Source organism: Arvicola amphibius, chromosome 8, assembly GCF_903992535.2.
Source record: "Arvicola amphibius chromosome 8, mArvAmp1.2, whole genome shotgun sequence".
NCBI classification, from domain to species: Eukaryota; Metazoa; Chordata; class Mammalia; order Rodentia; family Cricetidae; genus Arvicola; species Arvicola amphibius.
The window spans coordinates 98,922,178-98,938,589 of NC_052054.1; the positions used below are offsets into that span (position 1 = coordinate 98,922,178).

The 16,412-nt window shown below is 51.3% G+C and overlaps 1 protein-coding gene across 1 annotated transcript; it reads right to left on the reverse strand.

Moving 5' to 3' along the window:
• Window positions 1-3,593: 3,593 nt before the first annotated feature.
• On the reverse strand, window positions 3,594-16,194 carry Capn10 (calpain 10). The gene is made up of 12 exons (XM_038340465.1): window positions 15,884-16,194; window positions 13,002-13,133; window positions 11,318-11,514; window positions 10,193-10,410; window positions 8,081-8,222; window positions 7,187-7,353; window positions 6,731-6,993; window positions 5,821-6,023; window positions 5,425-5,686; window positions 4,516-4,715; window positions 4,260-4,305; window positions 3,594-3,994 (listed from the first exon to the last, which is right to left on the reverse strand). The coding sequence occupies exons 1-12, from the start codon at window positions 16,022-16,024 to the stop codon at window positions 3,965-3,967; spliced, it is 2,001 nt and encodes a 666-aa protein (XP_038196393.1). The 5' UTR covers window positions 16,025-16,194; the 3' UTR covers window positions 3,594-3,964.
• Window positions 16,195-16,412: the final 218 nt, after the last annotated feature.

The window sequence follows — 16,412 nt, forward strand, 5'->3', positions numbered from 1 at the left end:
TTTCCAAGAACAAAATGATTCTTCCATTGACTTCATAGGGAGGCAAACCTGGCTTAACATCTGGCAAATATCAGAGGGCGAAAAGACAGGAAAAACCAAGAGAGGCATACCTGGGAAGCTTTGTAGGTTAGTAAGGCATGCTTCTGAAAAGGAAGGGAGAGAGGGAGGGAGGGGAGAGGGAGAGGAGTCACGAGAGTACAGTGACAGAGCATGGGATCTACGGCTGGCTTATATAATGCCCAAGGCTCTCACTAGCCCACCCTAACCCTCTTAGCCTCTTATCCCATGATGCTCCTCCAAGAACACCTGCCTCAGGACATGACTCCATACTCACCCTAGAGGCTCTGGACCCTCCAGGTTGACTGAGCCTGGGAGGAAGGAGGGGTGAGACCAGGAGAGGGACAGCTAGGACTGGGCAGCACACAGCTCCAGGAGGCGTTTCCACACTACTCTGGAGCAGGAAGTACTGGGAAGGAGCTAGAGTGGTCAAAGTCTCCCAGGAAGGAGACATTCTCACCCAGACACACCCAACTCGCCCTTCTGGATCTGCCAGAACTACCCTCATCCTTTGGTGGCACTTGCCACCAATGATCTAGTCTGCTCAGCAGGCACCGTGTGGCCCTGGACACCGTGGAAGACAAATAGACCCTGCTGAGACGTCCCAGCTCTTTCCAGAAACCTGCTGCTCCCACCAGGGTGGCTTTACATACCAGCCGGCTTATAAACAACAGAAATGCATCTAACTCTTCTGGAGGCTGCAAGTCCAAAAGCAAGGTCACAGGGATCCAGGGGCTGGTTCATGGCTGGTCATCTTGCTGCAGCCTCATATGGTGGAGAGGTAAGGAGGTTCTCTAAGGTCCCTTTTGTAAGGTCACTGTATTAGCTACTTTTCTCATTGCCATAATGGGATATGATTTAAAACAACCAAGGGAAGGGTAGATTGATTTTGGCTTATGGTGGGCAATGTGACAATGGCAATGTGTGACAGTGAGGCAGCTTGTCACACCGTATCTGTAGTCGGGAAACAGGGACAGATTCTGATAGTGGGCTTTTGCTCATCTGGGTCCCCAGCTGACGGGATGGCACGCCCACATTCATGCTGGGCCTGCTCACTTCAGTTAATCTTCTGAAAACAGACGTGCTCATGGTGCTCCTGGGTGATTCTAAACTCTGTCAGGCAGACAAGATCCTGCCAAGCCCTCAAGCCTGCTCCCACCTGCTTAAGCCAGTCCTGCAGGCCAGGCCACCACAGGGTTTGGCATACTCAGGGTGGTATCTGGCCCTAACCAACCACCACAAACATTAGTGCCCCTCATGCAGTCTCCACTTGTGCCCCAGCCCCCTTTTCAGGGTGCCAACTGTGGGGGGGCAGACTTTCAGACCCCAGTGGTGACCCCATGGCCTTGGGGTGCCACTCCCCACCTGTTCTTTAACAGTAGCCTATATTCACCCTTCCAAACCAGGGCTACCCTGAGAAATAACATCCTTGTGGCTGCTCGCCTAGCCCCTGCCTGAGCTAGACTCCTAGAACTCCTCAGATCATGGAAGGTAGGCTGGCAGGATCTAGCTGAAATGGTCCCATGATCCTGAAGAGCAGGCCACAGCTTCAGCGCACCTCCTGGAGGTCACTGGAGTGAACCACACTGAGGAGGAGCAGCCTGGTACTGTGGGAGTCCTCAGAAGGCCTCCCTCAGGAGTCACGGAAGACTGGCTGGTGGTGATACTGGTGAGAGGCACAGTAGCCACTGAACAGTGGACAAGGGTGTGGGGATCCAGATGCCTCCAACCCCTAAAAGATCTTTGATAGCTCTTGGAGATGGGTAAAGTCCACTGGGTGGAGGCTGAGATATGTCCCTTGGGGCATCCTGAGGGGACAGGTGCTCCAGGGGCCTTTACTGTAAGTTGTCAGTAGAGGGCTTCTCTCAAGCGTCATCTTCAGATGTCCCTGGAGCTACCAAAGGGAAGGGACAGCAAATAATAAACATGTAGTTCAGGGAGCAGTTGGAGGGGAACCCTGGGAAGGCCCGCTGTGGCAGGACAGGTCTTCAGGGTGGATCTTACCTTTGAGGCAGCCTTGCCCAGGTGATAGAGCTGGCTGGAACCCCAAGGCCAAGTATTTCAGCCCCACAAGGAACATTCAGTCAGGCCGCCATTCTTCTAAAGACCCTAAATTTGAGGCTGGGGCTGCCCAAGTGTCTCAAAGAGAGTTCTGATTCTACCCAAACGAGTTGCCCCCTAATCCCATTTTGTTGTGTACTTCTGGAAAAAGGGGTCCAGTCTGAAAAATGTGACAATTTAGGCTGTGGAAATGGATTACCCACTACCCACAAAGAGCAAGGGTTCATAATAGGTAATGAGGAGACAACAGGCCCTAACCAGAGTGATTGTCCTATCTAATCCAATTGCTATTTGCTGCTGTTGAATAAGGTGTACATGAACAGGGATGTGATGGTGGACTCAGCACACTGTCTAGGTGATGCTGAGCAAGGTATGCCTGGATAGGTATGATGGTTGACTCAGCTCATTGTCTAGGTGATGATGAATAAGGTGTACACGAAGAGGGGAGTGTCTAGTGACACTCCTAGAACAGCACATCATCTAGGTGATGCTGAATAAGGTGTGCATGGATGGGGATGTGATGGTGGACTCAGCAAACTGTCTAGGTGCAGACTAAATAGGGATCCCTGGGACGATAGGGATGGCTGCCTAGGGAGCAGCTGTAGAGAGACAGGTGGCTGTTGTTCAGCTTTATGGAAGCCCTCAAGTGTTACTTTTAAAGAAAGACCAGGTCTTTTCCTGCCAAGCCCTCGGGCCTACTCCCACTCTAGTTAAGCTAGTCCTGCAGGCCCGGTGATTGTGGAAACTGCCATTACAGGGCTTGGTAAATACCAAGGACGGTGGGATCCAATTCCAAAGAAGACAAGTCAGGTGAAAGGCCTTGTCAATAGAGTGGCACCGAAAATAGCTGCCTAAGGAAGTTATGGTTTATCAACAGGGGCGATGTAGAGGGCCACAAGTCAGACATTTACCAAGCAAATCAACTAAGGATGAAGAAGGAAGCACCTCAGTACAGTCCAAAGACCTGGCCCACAAGAGGACGTTTGTTGTCCACATCAATATGATCATAAGTCCCCCCAACAACAGAAATTCTGGGCCTCTCCTCCATGGCTGTGTACTAGGCAGATAGGCTGTTCAGGAATCCGACAGGCCTGTGGGTATGACCTGTTGACAAAGCCTGCCACAGTAGGACACAAGAGTGGCAGTTTGTAACAGTCCAGCAAAGACTAGCTTGTGCAAGTCCAGGAGGCATACTCACCGCAGCCATCCCGACCCCAATCATCTAACTGGGACTGACTTAAGGAAGTGACCAATACCTTAGCACATCACTGGAATTGAGTATCACAGTCGAGGCATAGATCGCAGCTCAGGAAGGCCAACGTAGGATGCTAAAACTATGTCAAAATCTTTCGCTTTCAATTCCCTACCTCCTCCAGAGTCCATGCTGCCTGCCCTCACCCCCTCGGCACCCTTCCAGTTGTGCAGCTGACTACTAGGATGCTAATTTGACCTTGGGCTTTGTGAAACAAGACCAATTCATAAATTACTCATGTTTATTTATAAAGTCACATCCTAAAAATATTTCAAGTAATAAATAGTTTTCAACATTTGTCACCAGCTGCCTGCCTGGTGTAAGGCTCCTGACGTCAAGAGGGGCGTGAGGGTTCTGCAGAGCCTTTCCCGGCAGGCCTGGGCACCAGGAATCTCCAGGTCTTCACTGAGGACTGAAGACGTCACTTGGGAGTCCTAGTCCACTACAGCACCCACTGGACTCTGAGATGTCTTCTATCCAGGACAAAGCACCCTACTTTCACCTCTGGATCCACAGACAGCCCTTGGAGCTGATGAGGAGCCAGGCTCACACCCGGCTGGAGATGTGCCTGGCTGCTGAGTCAGGGAGCGGCAGTCAGGCTTTCATCACTGCCATGAAGGAGACCTGCAGGGAGAGAAGGTAAGGTTGGGCCCTGCCCTCTGCTCCCCACTGTCCTTCTAAACACCTGAGAATAAGACTCAGTCTCAGCTCCCAAATCCCTGAAAGCTCTGCCTTGTGACTCTTTATGAGGGGGTCACAGCACTTTATATGTCAGACAGAGGCCACTTGCTGCAAGGCTACTGGGAGGAAGATGAGGGAATTAAGACCCCAGACCACCAAGGAGACATAGGTAGGTGAACCAAGCTAGGCAAGGGTACTGCATACAAACCTCCTGGAGTAGCTGGCCCAGCATCTCCTGGCTGTGAATGGACTGCCTGTGGAGAGAATGTCAGGTCAACCCCTAAGCCTGCCTTACACACCTCCCACCAGACCCAGGCCCTATCCCAGGCTTAGACCAGCAAGGAGTCCCAAAGCCCGTAGGCCCACCTCTTGGCTCTGTCAGAAAGGCAAGAGCTTGGGCAGGTGGGTCAAGCAGGAGACTCACATGAAGAAAGCGCTACAGTGCTGAGGACCTGGAGTCTTACCTGTCTATTCTGGTTGCTATGGTCACTGTGAAGGTACCCTCTGTATCTGGCAGGTAGGTGGAGGGCACAACCCTGTAGGTCCCCACTGACAGGAGGCAGAGGCGGCTCACTTCCTGGGCATAGCGATGAGGTACACAGCTTAGCAATGGCTCCTGAAGCAGCAGGGAACATGCACTCTGGTTCTCACCATCTGCTGGAACCTGGGGCAACAGTGCAATCAGCATGGAGGCCTACACAGGATGGCATGATGTGCTCTCCCTCTGAACAGTACCAGCTGAGGGCATAACACCCAGGGTCAGCTGGAGTATCTGATACTCTCATGCTTTGAGCTATTAAACCCCTTTGCCAAGGACAAAAGCCATGAAGCCATGCCACTTTTGCCAGAGGCCCTGTCAGAGTTCCAGCTGGCCTGACTCAAGACTCCAAGAGGTTCAGCTTTTTGTGATGTATTGACACCCCTCAAAAGAACCTTCCAAATGTGAAATTCCTTTTCTCTCCTCCCCATGTCAACTGCAATCCAGGCATGCATGCTTCCACCCACCACAACGAATCCTGATGCAGCCCAACACACACTTAGCCAATGCTCACTTTGAAGTGAGGCCCCAAAATGAACAAAGCCTCATAGGAGGGAAGCCTCATTATTGCCATCATGGAATGTGTAGCCTATGACCCTGGACCTCTAGCATATTACCTCTCTTCTCCCATTTCTCCGACTCAAACTTTACTAAGTGTGTTCCCTGGTCTGGTTTCAGAGCCAGGGGAGCTGCCCCAGACAACCCCAGCAAATACGGACTCTGTGAAACTTCCAAGTGAGTTTTTCTTGAGGCCAGCCAGCTGGACCAACAGGCCAAAATGACAGAATCCAGCCCCTGTGTCACAGCCGCTGGCCTCTCCTGGAACCTAGCTCACCTGAAAGATGTGGAAACCAATGGGGTGAAGCTGGCTGTCACTGAGTCGGCAGTGTTGGTGTAGGGTGATGCGGATGTAGCGGGGACCAGAACCCTCAGGGACGGAGAAGGGGAGGCAGGGGTTGCAGGGGTAAGAGGCAAAGTTCCTGCTGCCCCCGGCTGTCTGTCCAGCTCTCCAGCAGCCCCGCAGCTGCACAGTCTCCCACTCGCCTGCAGGCAGGGCTGTTCCAGGTGATGCAGCCTTGGTGGCCAGCCTGACAGCACTGATGGGAGGACAAGTACAGAAGGCAATGGCAGCCTTGTCCAGAGGAACCTGCCAAGTCCTACCCTCACACCGAGTGCACCCCTGCTCCTTGCCAGACCTCAGCCCAGCGGAAGGAAACCCAGCTAACCTCACCTGAGGGAGATTCTTCCAGTGGAGAAGACTCGCAGCAGGAACTGCCCTGACACATCCTTCAAGAAGGTGCTAGGGACGGCCAGGTAGTAGCCTGGGGAGAGCTCACAGCGCAAGTGGACCTCACGGTCATAGGCATGGCATGCAGTACCAGCTACCGGGGGTGAAGACAGGACTCTGGGCAGGCTGACCTTCCGCTTCTCTACCTGCATGATCGGACACAGGAGACTCTGAGGAGACTCACATAAATACCCTGGGCCTCTGTCTCTCTGCGCCTCACCACTCAGGCAATGCTCCCAGGAGACGACCCATAATATCCATCCTTATAAGCCAGGGCTCAAAATACTCAGGGCTTCCCTCAAAGGTGCATAACAGAAAAATCTAGAACTATATTCAAAATGGCCCATGGTCAGTACAGCCTGGGGAATGCTGGAGAAGGTACTTTCTAGCAACTTTTACAAGAGGAAACGACCATGAGGTAGGCCACACTCACAAAGGAACAATGAACGAAAGGCAGCCACTGAGTAAGCAAGTAGCAGCTCCTCAGTGACCAGTTCTAGGAAACAGATACTAGTTCACAGAACCGACCAAATGTCTGAGACTGACAATAAAACAACCCTGCACACTTACAGGTTGTAAGGGAGGAACCAGGGGAAGGTAGCTAGACTGGAGTACACAAGGCAAGCAGTAGCCCTAATAATGGGAAACTTCCTTCGGGCAAGATGGAATTGTAGTGATCAGGCTAGCCTCCACCTCAGGGGTGGGATGGTCAGGCTTTGAATCAGCTGCATCTGCCGGTTTATCACAGGTGCCTGAGGCCAGAGGACATGGGAAAAGGACAGGCGCTGCTGGGGACCCAGGCCTCCAATACGGCTGCCTGCCTTTCCACCATGAGGCCAGTAGATGGAGTTACCTTCCAGATGTGCAGGCCCACAGCCTGGTAGTCCTTGCCGGGGAGAGCCACTGGCGCAGGACCGGCACCCACCAGTGCCCGGGTCTGGCCCACTAAGCACCTCCGGGGTCTCTGAAGGACAGCCACACACACCTCACTGGGTTCCAAGAGCCGTAACCAGAACTTGGGGTTGCAGGGAAAGCAACTGTTGTTCCGGCAGCCTCCAGCTGACTGCCCTATGACCCAGGCGCCAGGCAGTGCCCGTGTGTGACACAGCACCTTCTCTAGTGGGAGAGTACACAAGTCAGCTGAGAGGACCTTGCTGGCGAAGCTACACCCACAGGCCAAGGCAAGCACACAAGTGGCAGGCAGCCCACCCTCTAAGGATCCCACCTGTTCCCCTTCTCCAGGTCCTCAGTCCATGAGGCAGAAAGGGCTGTACCCAGTCACCGGTGTGCCAGCCTGTGACGGTCCTACCTGTGTAGAGACTCTGTAGGTGGCCAGCCTCTGTGACGGGGTAGCCAACGGTGACCTCGTCAAATTCCCTGAGGAACTCCTCTTCCTCCACCCAGAATTCTCCTTCTTGGAGTTGTGCCAGCATCTCAGACGCCTCCGCTGGCTCTACCTGGTTCCACCCTTCACCCCTGCAGAAAATGTCATTTCAGTACAAGTTCAAGGTGGAACATCAACAGACAAACAGGGAAGTGGGACCCTGGGGGGGTGGAGAGTCCCAAGTTCCCGCCAAACCCTGGATGACCAGCTGCACAACATTGCTAAGACATGACCTATAGAAGGTGCCTTCTGTGTGCTGACTGTCCATCAGAAGCCCTCCTTCCCGGGGGACCCCAAGTCTGAGAACTTGCCTTCTTAAGGCCCTCCCAGCCGAGCCCAGCCTCTCTGGTCTCTGAAGGAGCTGTCACTTAGCAGAGTGCTGCCCTGCTTAGCAGCAGCACCAGACCCAGACACGGAGGGGAGTTGGGATCCAAGAGCCTTAGAGCTTCCAGGCCTCAAGGGGATCCTGGCTAGGTCAGGTCTTAAAACTGAGCTGAGGACTTTAGCTGTGAGCCACCCTCGAAGCCATACTCACTAAAACCCCAGGCCAGGCATTCACTATCCTATGGGTACCCAAGATAAAGCATCATTTAAAAAAAAAAAAACCAAAAAACCAAACCTGTAGGATCCCAGGTCTTCCAAGACCTAGACAAAGCTTGAGGGTGCACAGACAGGTGCTGGGTAAGCTCTGCCATAAAAAAGCAAGCACTATCCTAGCAGCTGGATATGAGCACAAATCAGGCCAGACGAGCATTGTGGCATGAATACCCTCAGGGCATCAACCCCTCCTCATACATGCAGCCCCCTCCTGGTACTCACCCCTCTCTCCAGAGGCCCTGCCAACAACGTCGGCCCCAAGGGTTGTGAATTCGCAACAGGAGGATACCCTGGCCAGTCCGACTCCACAGCTCCCTCAGATCTGAGATGATGAAGGCATGGTACTCCCCGAGCTCCCTGGCACCTGTGGGACCAGGTCAGTCATGTGCAGGACTAAAACTGGATAGGACAAATAGATCCTTGCTTTCTTGCCTGTAGGAGATGCATGGGTCTCCACAGAGTTAAGGAGCTCTGTTCCTAAACACAGGCCAGCTACTTGCAGTGTTCACTGGCATTCTGTGCCAGGAAAGGCAACAGCTGGGCCCTGGCTCACTGCACCAAGGACTGTTGCTTCACACAATACTCCTTCCTCTGGGTCTCAATTTTCACCACGTGTGCGGTGCAGAGCCAGCTATCCAGTATGAAAACACCATTACTGTCACCGACATACCTAAGATCATCAATAGCTAAAAGAAGCCTCCCCTAGGCAAAGCCAGATGGAGAAGGAACACGTGAACCAGAAGTCAACACTGAGGACTTGAGGCCAAAAGGAATTCTACCTGGCCAGAGACCACAAAACAAAGGCCCTTATGTGAAAGAGAAGAAGGCTATTCCAGGGAGGGGGCAGCCAGAGAAGGCAGGAAGGGCCGTGACCATAGCTCTACTCCCAAAGGCTCTGCAGCTATCGTTCTTGGTGTCCCTCTCAACCCCAGCCCTGGAAGCTTTGGGAGCCCTAGCAGCTCTCTGCCAGGGAAAGGGGTTCCCAAAACTAGAAGTGTCAAGAATCAGCCCTCCCACTCAGAGTCACCCAGCATCAACAGTTCCAAGGAGCTGATGGTCAAGGAGGGAGGTTTAGGGAGCCAGCGTGAGCCACAGTGAACACACACCCTGCTTTTCCCTTCAACCCCAGGATGGCCTGAGGGGATCCCAGCCTTGCCAACTCTTCCCTGTTGGACTGGCCAGGGTGATTACCAACAAGTTTTGGGTTATTTTGATAGTCATAATTAATTATTTACGTGTGTGTTTACATGTGTGTATGTGAGGAGGTGTGTGCATATACACTAGTGAATAGGCCAAAAGATAGCCTTGGCATTGTTCCTCAGGAGCTGCCCATCTTATTTTTTGAGACAGAGTCTCTCACTGGGACCTGGAGCTCATGGACTCAACTAGGCTGGATGGACATCAAGCCCCAGGCATCCTCCTGTCTCCACCTCCTCAGAGTTGGAATTCTAAGTATCCATTGGCATTCCCAGCCTTTGACCTGGGTGCTGAATATCCAACTGGGGTCCTCAGGCTGTGCAGCAAGCACTTGACTGACTGAGCTATCTCCTAGCACCTGAGGTCCCTATTCTTAAACCAGTTACAGAAAATACTCTGAAATGTGAATAGCAAATTATAAAGGTGTTCACTACAGTATTATTATTATCAGAAAATCTAGTCGGGCATTTAATACTGCCAGCGGTCTCAACATTTATGCATCAGAGGCAGGAGACCTACTTGAGTTCTAAGCAAGCATGATTCCCCCCCAAAACAAAATAACAGCAGCAACAACAACAACAAAACAAAAAAGGATCTGAACTATCCAACGTTGCTGGAAGGATCAAGAAAATCACAGCAAGTCCAGCAACGGAGGAAGATACTCCAAAGTTTACATAATAACATAGAAAGTGGTATACGACAAAAACAGACAAGGTTGTATACACAGGAGAAAACTAAAAAAGGGTACTAAAGAGTTGCAAGTGGCTTACAGTATTTTTATTTGGGTGACCTTTTTTCTTCTTATTTTTGTATACAAACTTTCCCTCGTGAACCTAAATATGTCAGTGCGATAGAAAATGGCTTTGGACTTTGGTTGGTTGGTCACCAGCTGGGCAGGGATGATGGCGTGGTCCGCTTAGACACTGTTCCTGCTACTGCTTCTAAGCTGTTTAGGAGCAACAGGGGATATAAATTAGGTCCTGTCTTGCTCTAAGTGAAAGAACTGGTCTAGAAGAGGGTCCTCTTTCTCTGAAGGAGGGACAATAGACACACACAAACCCAAGACAGCCCTCTTGGGGACAGACTTCCTTCTCTATAACAAGCTCATGGTGAAAGGAGTGTGGCCACAGGCTGTACCTGCTCTGGGACTGAGCACAGAGCAGCTGATCAGACACTGGTCCTTCAGGCGGAGCAGCTGCCGACAAGTCCTTTGCTCTCCGCTGCTGGCTCTGTCCTGCTGACCACTGGCTCCCACTATGTCTTTCAGGCTCCACCTTTCTGCCAGGCTTCCAGTGAGATCCACCAGGGCATCTGCCACCTGCCCTGCCCACAGGTGCTCATAGGATCCATGGACCCTGGAAATCACAAGCATAGGAGGTATATAAGCCTTGCTACTAGGGGCTTCCTGCTGCTCCTATTCCCACAATCCATCACACCTCCAAAGCACCTTCCAGCCACCCTTTCACTGCACCTGGATTGCTCCTCTGCTTCGCATCACATCTGCACTCATCGATAAATGTCACAAACTAATTAGGAGCATGGGGATCTTGGGGGAGGATTGAAGGGGAGAGGGGAGAGGCAGGGAGGGGAGCAGAGAAAAATGTAGAGCTCAATAATTATCAATAAACAAAAACAAAAACAAAAAAAATAAATGTCACAATCTGCTATGGCCCTGTTGTTCTCTGCCCAGGTTCAGACCCATTCTTCTCTAGTGTGGGCAGCAAAGGACAAGACAAAGGGGCATAGAGGCTCCATCTCTGAAGCTCAAACCCCACTGCCCCAATATGGATATTCTGCTAGCCCTGAGTACCTCTGCTCAGACACCTGTCCATTAGCCAGCCTCCCTCCGAAGCCTAACTCTATGTAGGAGTGCCAGCTGTTAACTGGGGACTGCAGTGAGAGCAGGACTGTGATAAGCAAGTGTTGCTCCACACCAGGCTCCTGACTCCCCTGCAAACAGGCAACGAACCACTTGTCCTGAATGTTCAGAAACATACATGGGGGCATCTTTGTGCTGGGACTGAGGAATGAGGAGGACCTCTCAGTAGAGTGCTGGGATATGGGAAGGAAGAGTGAGCAGGGAGGGCAAACCATAGTCCAAAAAGCAGAGTGTCCATGCCAAGACCCACAGGGCTGTCTGCCAGACCCTGAGGACTTCATAGCGCTCTGCAGCCCAGGGCAGAGGAGATGGGCCTCTGGGGACAGTCTGAATACGGATGCCACCCAGCCTGGCTGACCCTGCCACTTCTATACCATACGTACTTAGCATAGGCCTTTTCCAGTAAGGGAAGCCAGAAAACATCCTCTCTCTGGCACCGGGAGAAGCAGAGTCTCCCAGCAAGGCAAGGCAGACGGTCATCTATGGTCACCTCCTCCCAGTGTCCAAACTGCCAAATTCGACAGGTGAAGAAACCTCGATACTTCTGGTCAGACCAGCTTGGCTGTCCCGGAGGGAAAACCTAACATGCACAAGGAGAGGCCAAACACACAGTATGAGATCAGCTTTTGTGAGCTCCTCAGCATCCCAACAGAGGCACTGCAGACACCTGACAGGTCAGCTGAGGTACCATCACCACCTGTGCTTCTCAGCATCCCAACGGAAGTACTGCAGACACCTGATGGGCCAGCTGAGGGACTACATCACCTGTGCTCCTCAGCATCCCAACAGAAGCACTGCAAACACCTGACGGGCCAGCTGAGAGACCACCACCACCTGTGCTCCTCAGCATCCCAACAGTGTGGCCTCACAGAAGCACTGCAAACACCTGAGAGATCAGGATCATTGTGTGCTTCAGTATCCTAAGAGTGGCTTCAACAGAAGCCCTCCATGAGCACCCACTGAGAGTAAGGGGCTCTGCTCTGTTGGCTGCCAGATCTATATGGCCATGTCACAACAAACTCAACCAGTGAACACAAAATCCAAATTTTCACATAAATAACTCATGTCCCCAAAGCTTACAGCTAACCACGTTTACTGCCCCAAATAAGCACTTGACCTGAATTTAAAGCTTTGGCTGGCAGGCGGCAGTAACTCAACTTTTTTTTTTTTTTTTTGAGACAAGGTTTCTCTGTGTAGCCCTGGCTATCCTGGAACTTGCTCTGTATACCAGGCTGGTTTCAAACTCAAGAAACCCACCTGCCTCAGCCTCCTGAGTGCTGGGGTTAAAAACATGCACCACCACACCCCAATTCTGTAACCCAATTCTCAACAGACCTGGCTGTAACAGGTAGCCACAAGCTAGCAGCCCTTCCTGCTTCTCAAAGCCATGTGCCTCCAAACTGGCCAGTCACTGGCTAGGCAAAAGCAGGCTCTGCACCTAGGGAGACGTAGTGTGGTGCTGGCTCCAACACTCAGGAGCAGAGGAAATACGGTAACAATGGCATCAGCATCCTTTCACAGGAAAGTCAGATGTCAGTAAGGCTGTAAGGAGAGGTAACAACAGCGATGAGCTTAGCCCAGGACACAAGAGAAGCCATACGCGGGTTACCCACCTCATTACTGTTGCCTTAACTGAAAACCCTGAGCAATGAGCCAACCTAAGCAGGCAGCTCTGTGAGGAAGAAAACCCACAATGCCTTTCTTATGGAGTCTGTCAGTCTCAGAAGACAACTCCAATGACCTTTCCCCTATTGGTATTTAAAGCCTACATATGAAAAAATAAAGAAATCAATCCAGTAAAGAAAACAAATTCCAAACCAGAGACACAGATACTTCTGTTGACCCTGTTCCACCTGTCAGCTTGGCCTGCTTTCATGTCCCGAATGTGTGGGTGATTCCAGTCTGGTGGACAGGCCACACTTGGGTCACCGTCTTGGTGCCCTAACCTTCCCTCCACCCATGCTGCGCAGTTAGAAATGTGCTGCAGCAGGCCCTGCTCTTGGAAGAACTTCCTGTCCTGTGCAGGCAGAAGGACCCAAGTGGGGAGAAGCCTAAGGTGGCCCGTACCTGGTCCAGGAGGTGTTGACTCTTCTGCAGGGCAGCACAGGCACACAGGAACCAGCAATCCCCCAACAGCCCTTGCTTCACCTGTCCTTCCCATGGGTTATCTGGAAACAGCTGAGGTGTGGCACAAATTTCCTGAAAGCATGGCATCCAGTTAGCTCACGCCTGCAGCTACTCTTTAAGCTAAGAACACATGAAACCAGGGCAGGCTATGGAGGCACTTTCTGATTATCTAAGCTTCTGGCCCAAAAGGGAAGGGGAAGCTACCCTCTATCACCCCTACCATCCAGCACCTCCTTGGCTACAAATTTTCTACACTTTCCTTATTGGCAAGACCTCAATTCTGGATGACCCTTTTTGAAACAGCTAAGTTTAGAAATCAGCTCTACTTTATAAATCCATGGTGACAAATATCATGCACTGCTGGAAAGTCTACTGTGTTAAAGTCTACAAAGGAAAATCTCCCACATCCACAGACAATCACATACCTTCCCCTTTGTCTCTCAAAATGCCTTCATCCCCTTTGCCCACACACCTGAACTACCAACCTGTCCTCCTACTTCCCAGAAGCCACTAGGCACCCACCCTCTGCTACCTTGGAACTGGACTTGTCCTGCTATACCCTCTCCTTCTGTATGTTCAGGCATTCCACTCCTGGGGCAGACCACACCAGCATGCTCACTTATACATGAAGACTTAAGGCTAAGTCTCAAGACCCTTGCTCTACCCCTACGCCAGGTCCTGAGTGGCTCTCCCCAGCTGGACCATAAACCATCTGCCTCACCTATCATACCCTTCCTGAGCTTCTGCCCCATCTACCTGATACCTCCACCTGAACAAGAGAGGCAGATCAGGAGCTGCTGAGGATCACCACCGACCTATCACTCTGGTCAGGAATCAAGCAGTCATTCTTGTTTTCATCTATCTATACAAATTATGCCTGTTTGCTTGTGACATAGTATGAGTATGGAGGCCAGAGGCCAACTTATTGGAGTGGGTTCTCTCTCCTCATCATGTGGGCCCAGAGATCAAACTTTGCTCATTAGGCTTAGCAGTAAATGACTATCTTCGGAGCTGTTTTATGGACCAAGAACCCACTCTTGATTCTGACTTTGACTTTTACTTAAGCAGGCACTCCTTCCAAAGCATTCTCAGAGGTGACTACTGCAAAGCCCCCTCCACCTAGCTGTCAGGCCAACCTGAACACCGAGATCAACTTCCAGCACTACAAAAAGGGCAGCCTGCATTCTAGCCCTGATGACCATCTCCCTCCCAGGAGTCAGCTTCTTTCCTAATGTTCTTTTTCTGTCTTGTTTACTATTGTTGGTACAATCATAAAGAGGGATACACTCACATGGCTACACTATAAAAAACAAAAAGATATTATCCCTGTGTCCTAGCCACTAAAGAGCAAGTTTCTTAAAACATTCCAGCACACTTACTCCTTAACTGAAAACCCTTCACAGGTCTCTCATGGCACTGGGAATTCATTAATTAGTTTGTATTTGATGTGTACGAGTGTTTTGCTTGACTCTGTCATGTATTTCTTTCAGAGGCCAGAGGAGACTGTTGGATTCCTAAGGACTGGGCTTACAAATGGATGTGAGCCACCAGGTAAAACCCATTTTTTATGTTATTAAAAAAAAACACACACAAACAAACAAAACAACTAAAACCTGAAACTCTCAGCGTGCCCCCCCCCCAAAAAACCAGGATGCTTATCAACACCATTGAGTCAGACAGTGCAGCCTATAGGAGGGATGGCATCCATCCAGTTGTCATGGATACAGTAGCACTATATCCATGTGGGCCAGACTGTTCCCTGGGCAGTCTTGTTTAGCAGATAAGCCACATCTAAAAACAACAACAAAAACACTAGGCCTGGGCATCCATTTTAGCTGCACCAAATCCAAACAAACATCTACCACTGTCCTTTGAGGTCATGAGAGGGCGACACTGCTGTGAGGTGCAGATCCGTGTGGACACAGCAAGCGAGCAACACTGATGAAGGCTGGGGAGAATCAGGAAAGTGGGGCTGTGCCTGCTACAATGACCAGGTGTTCTGCCAGTTCTTATGCAGCTCCACCTTCAGCTTCTGGACCAATCAAATAGATTTGCTCCTGCAAGTTAAATTGTGCAGCTGAATACATCTGCAATAAATTGACCAGTCGATCCAGAGACTGCTGGCTGGGGACTAGAACTTTCATGTCTATTTATAATACATAGTTCTACCTGCCCGCACCATTTAAGGGAGTAATGAGAAGAACAGCGGCCCCTTAGATTTTCCCAGTGTAGTTAAACACAACCATGCCTCTGTGTTCATACCCCAATGCCAGGAGCTACTAAAAGAAATGTAAGCAAAGTACAAAGCCAAGAAAGATCTGTCGGGGCTGGAGAGGTGGCTCAGCGGTTAAGAGCACTGGTTGCTCTTCCCAGAGGACCTGGGTTCAATTCCCAGAATCCACATGGCAGCTCACAACTGTCTGTAACTGCAGTTCCAGTTCCGACGCCCTCACACAGACATGAATACAGGCAAAACACCAATGCACATTTTAAAAAGGAAGGATTTGTTAAAGTATGCTGAATTATACCAGGTAGGTGGTGGGATCTGGAATTACTGCTTCTAATATTCATATTAGAACAACTCCCTTATTATCTGACTTTGGGTCGTACTATATTTTAGTACAAATACTCCAAAACAAAATCTAAAAGACAAACCGTCAGACTGCTTTCAACCTCCTGAATTGGAGCTATCTCATCTCAACCCTCAGGGTCAGGTAGCACTTCCTTCTGAGTGGACTTGAGGAACTAGCAGAGTGGGTGGCGGCGGGTCCTGCTAACCCCAGAGGTTGCAACACCCGCCCAGGCGAGAGAACCGGATGCACCTGGGGCCGTCTCCAAGTGATGTCCTCCCGAAACTGGGCCAGAGGCGTGGACAAGTTGAAAAAGAGCGAGGAGTCCGAGGCGGGGAATGCGGCGTCCCGGAAGAGCTCCCGCGCCGGCGTCTCGGCCCGCACCGCCCGCATCTTCGGCGCCCTGGGCTCCCATCTGCTGCCTGTAGACTCGGTCGTCGCACGGGAGCGTGTGCGTGACCGCCGCTGCAAACCTGGTCAGCTTAGCCCGCGAGACCCACTGGTGTTGACCCGCCCGGCGCCGCAGGCTCCGTTGTCCAGGTAACCCAACTGCAGCCAACCAGGCGTCCTGCTCGGGTCACGTGACACAGCTGCCTAATCGCGCACGCGCTGCGCTTCAGCTTCAAGTCCAGGGAGGCGGGGCTCGCAGGGTCTGCTCTCGCGTTAGCTCTGTCTTTCTGCTTCTTTCGCGGAGGCGCTACCCTGATAGATCTTTATGTCTTATTCTCGGGACGGCGCAGCTGCAGTCGCTTGAACTCGAGGTCTAGGGGACCACAGGAAA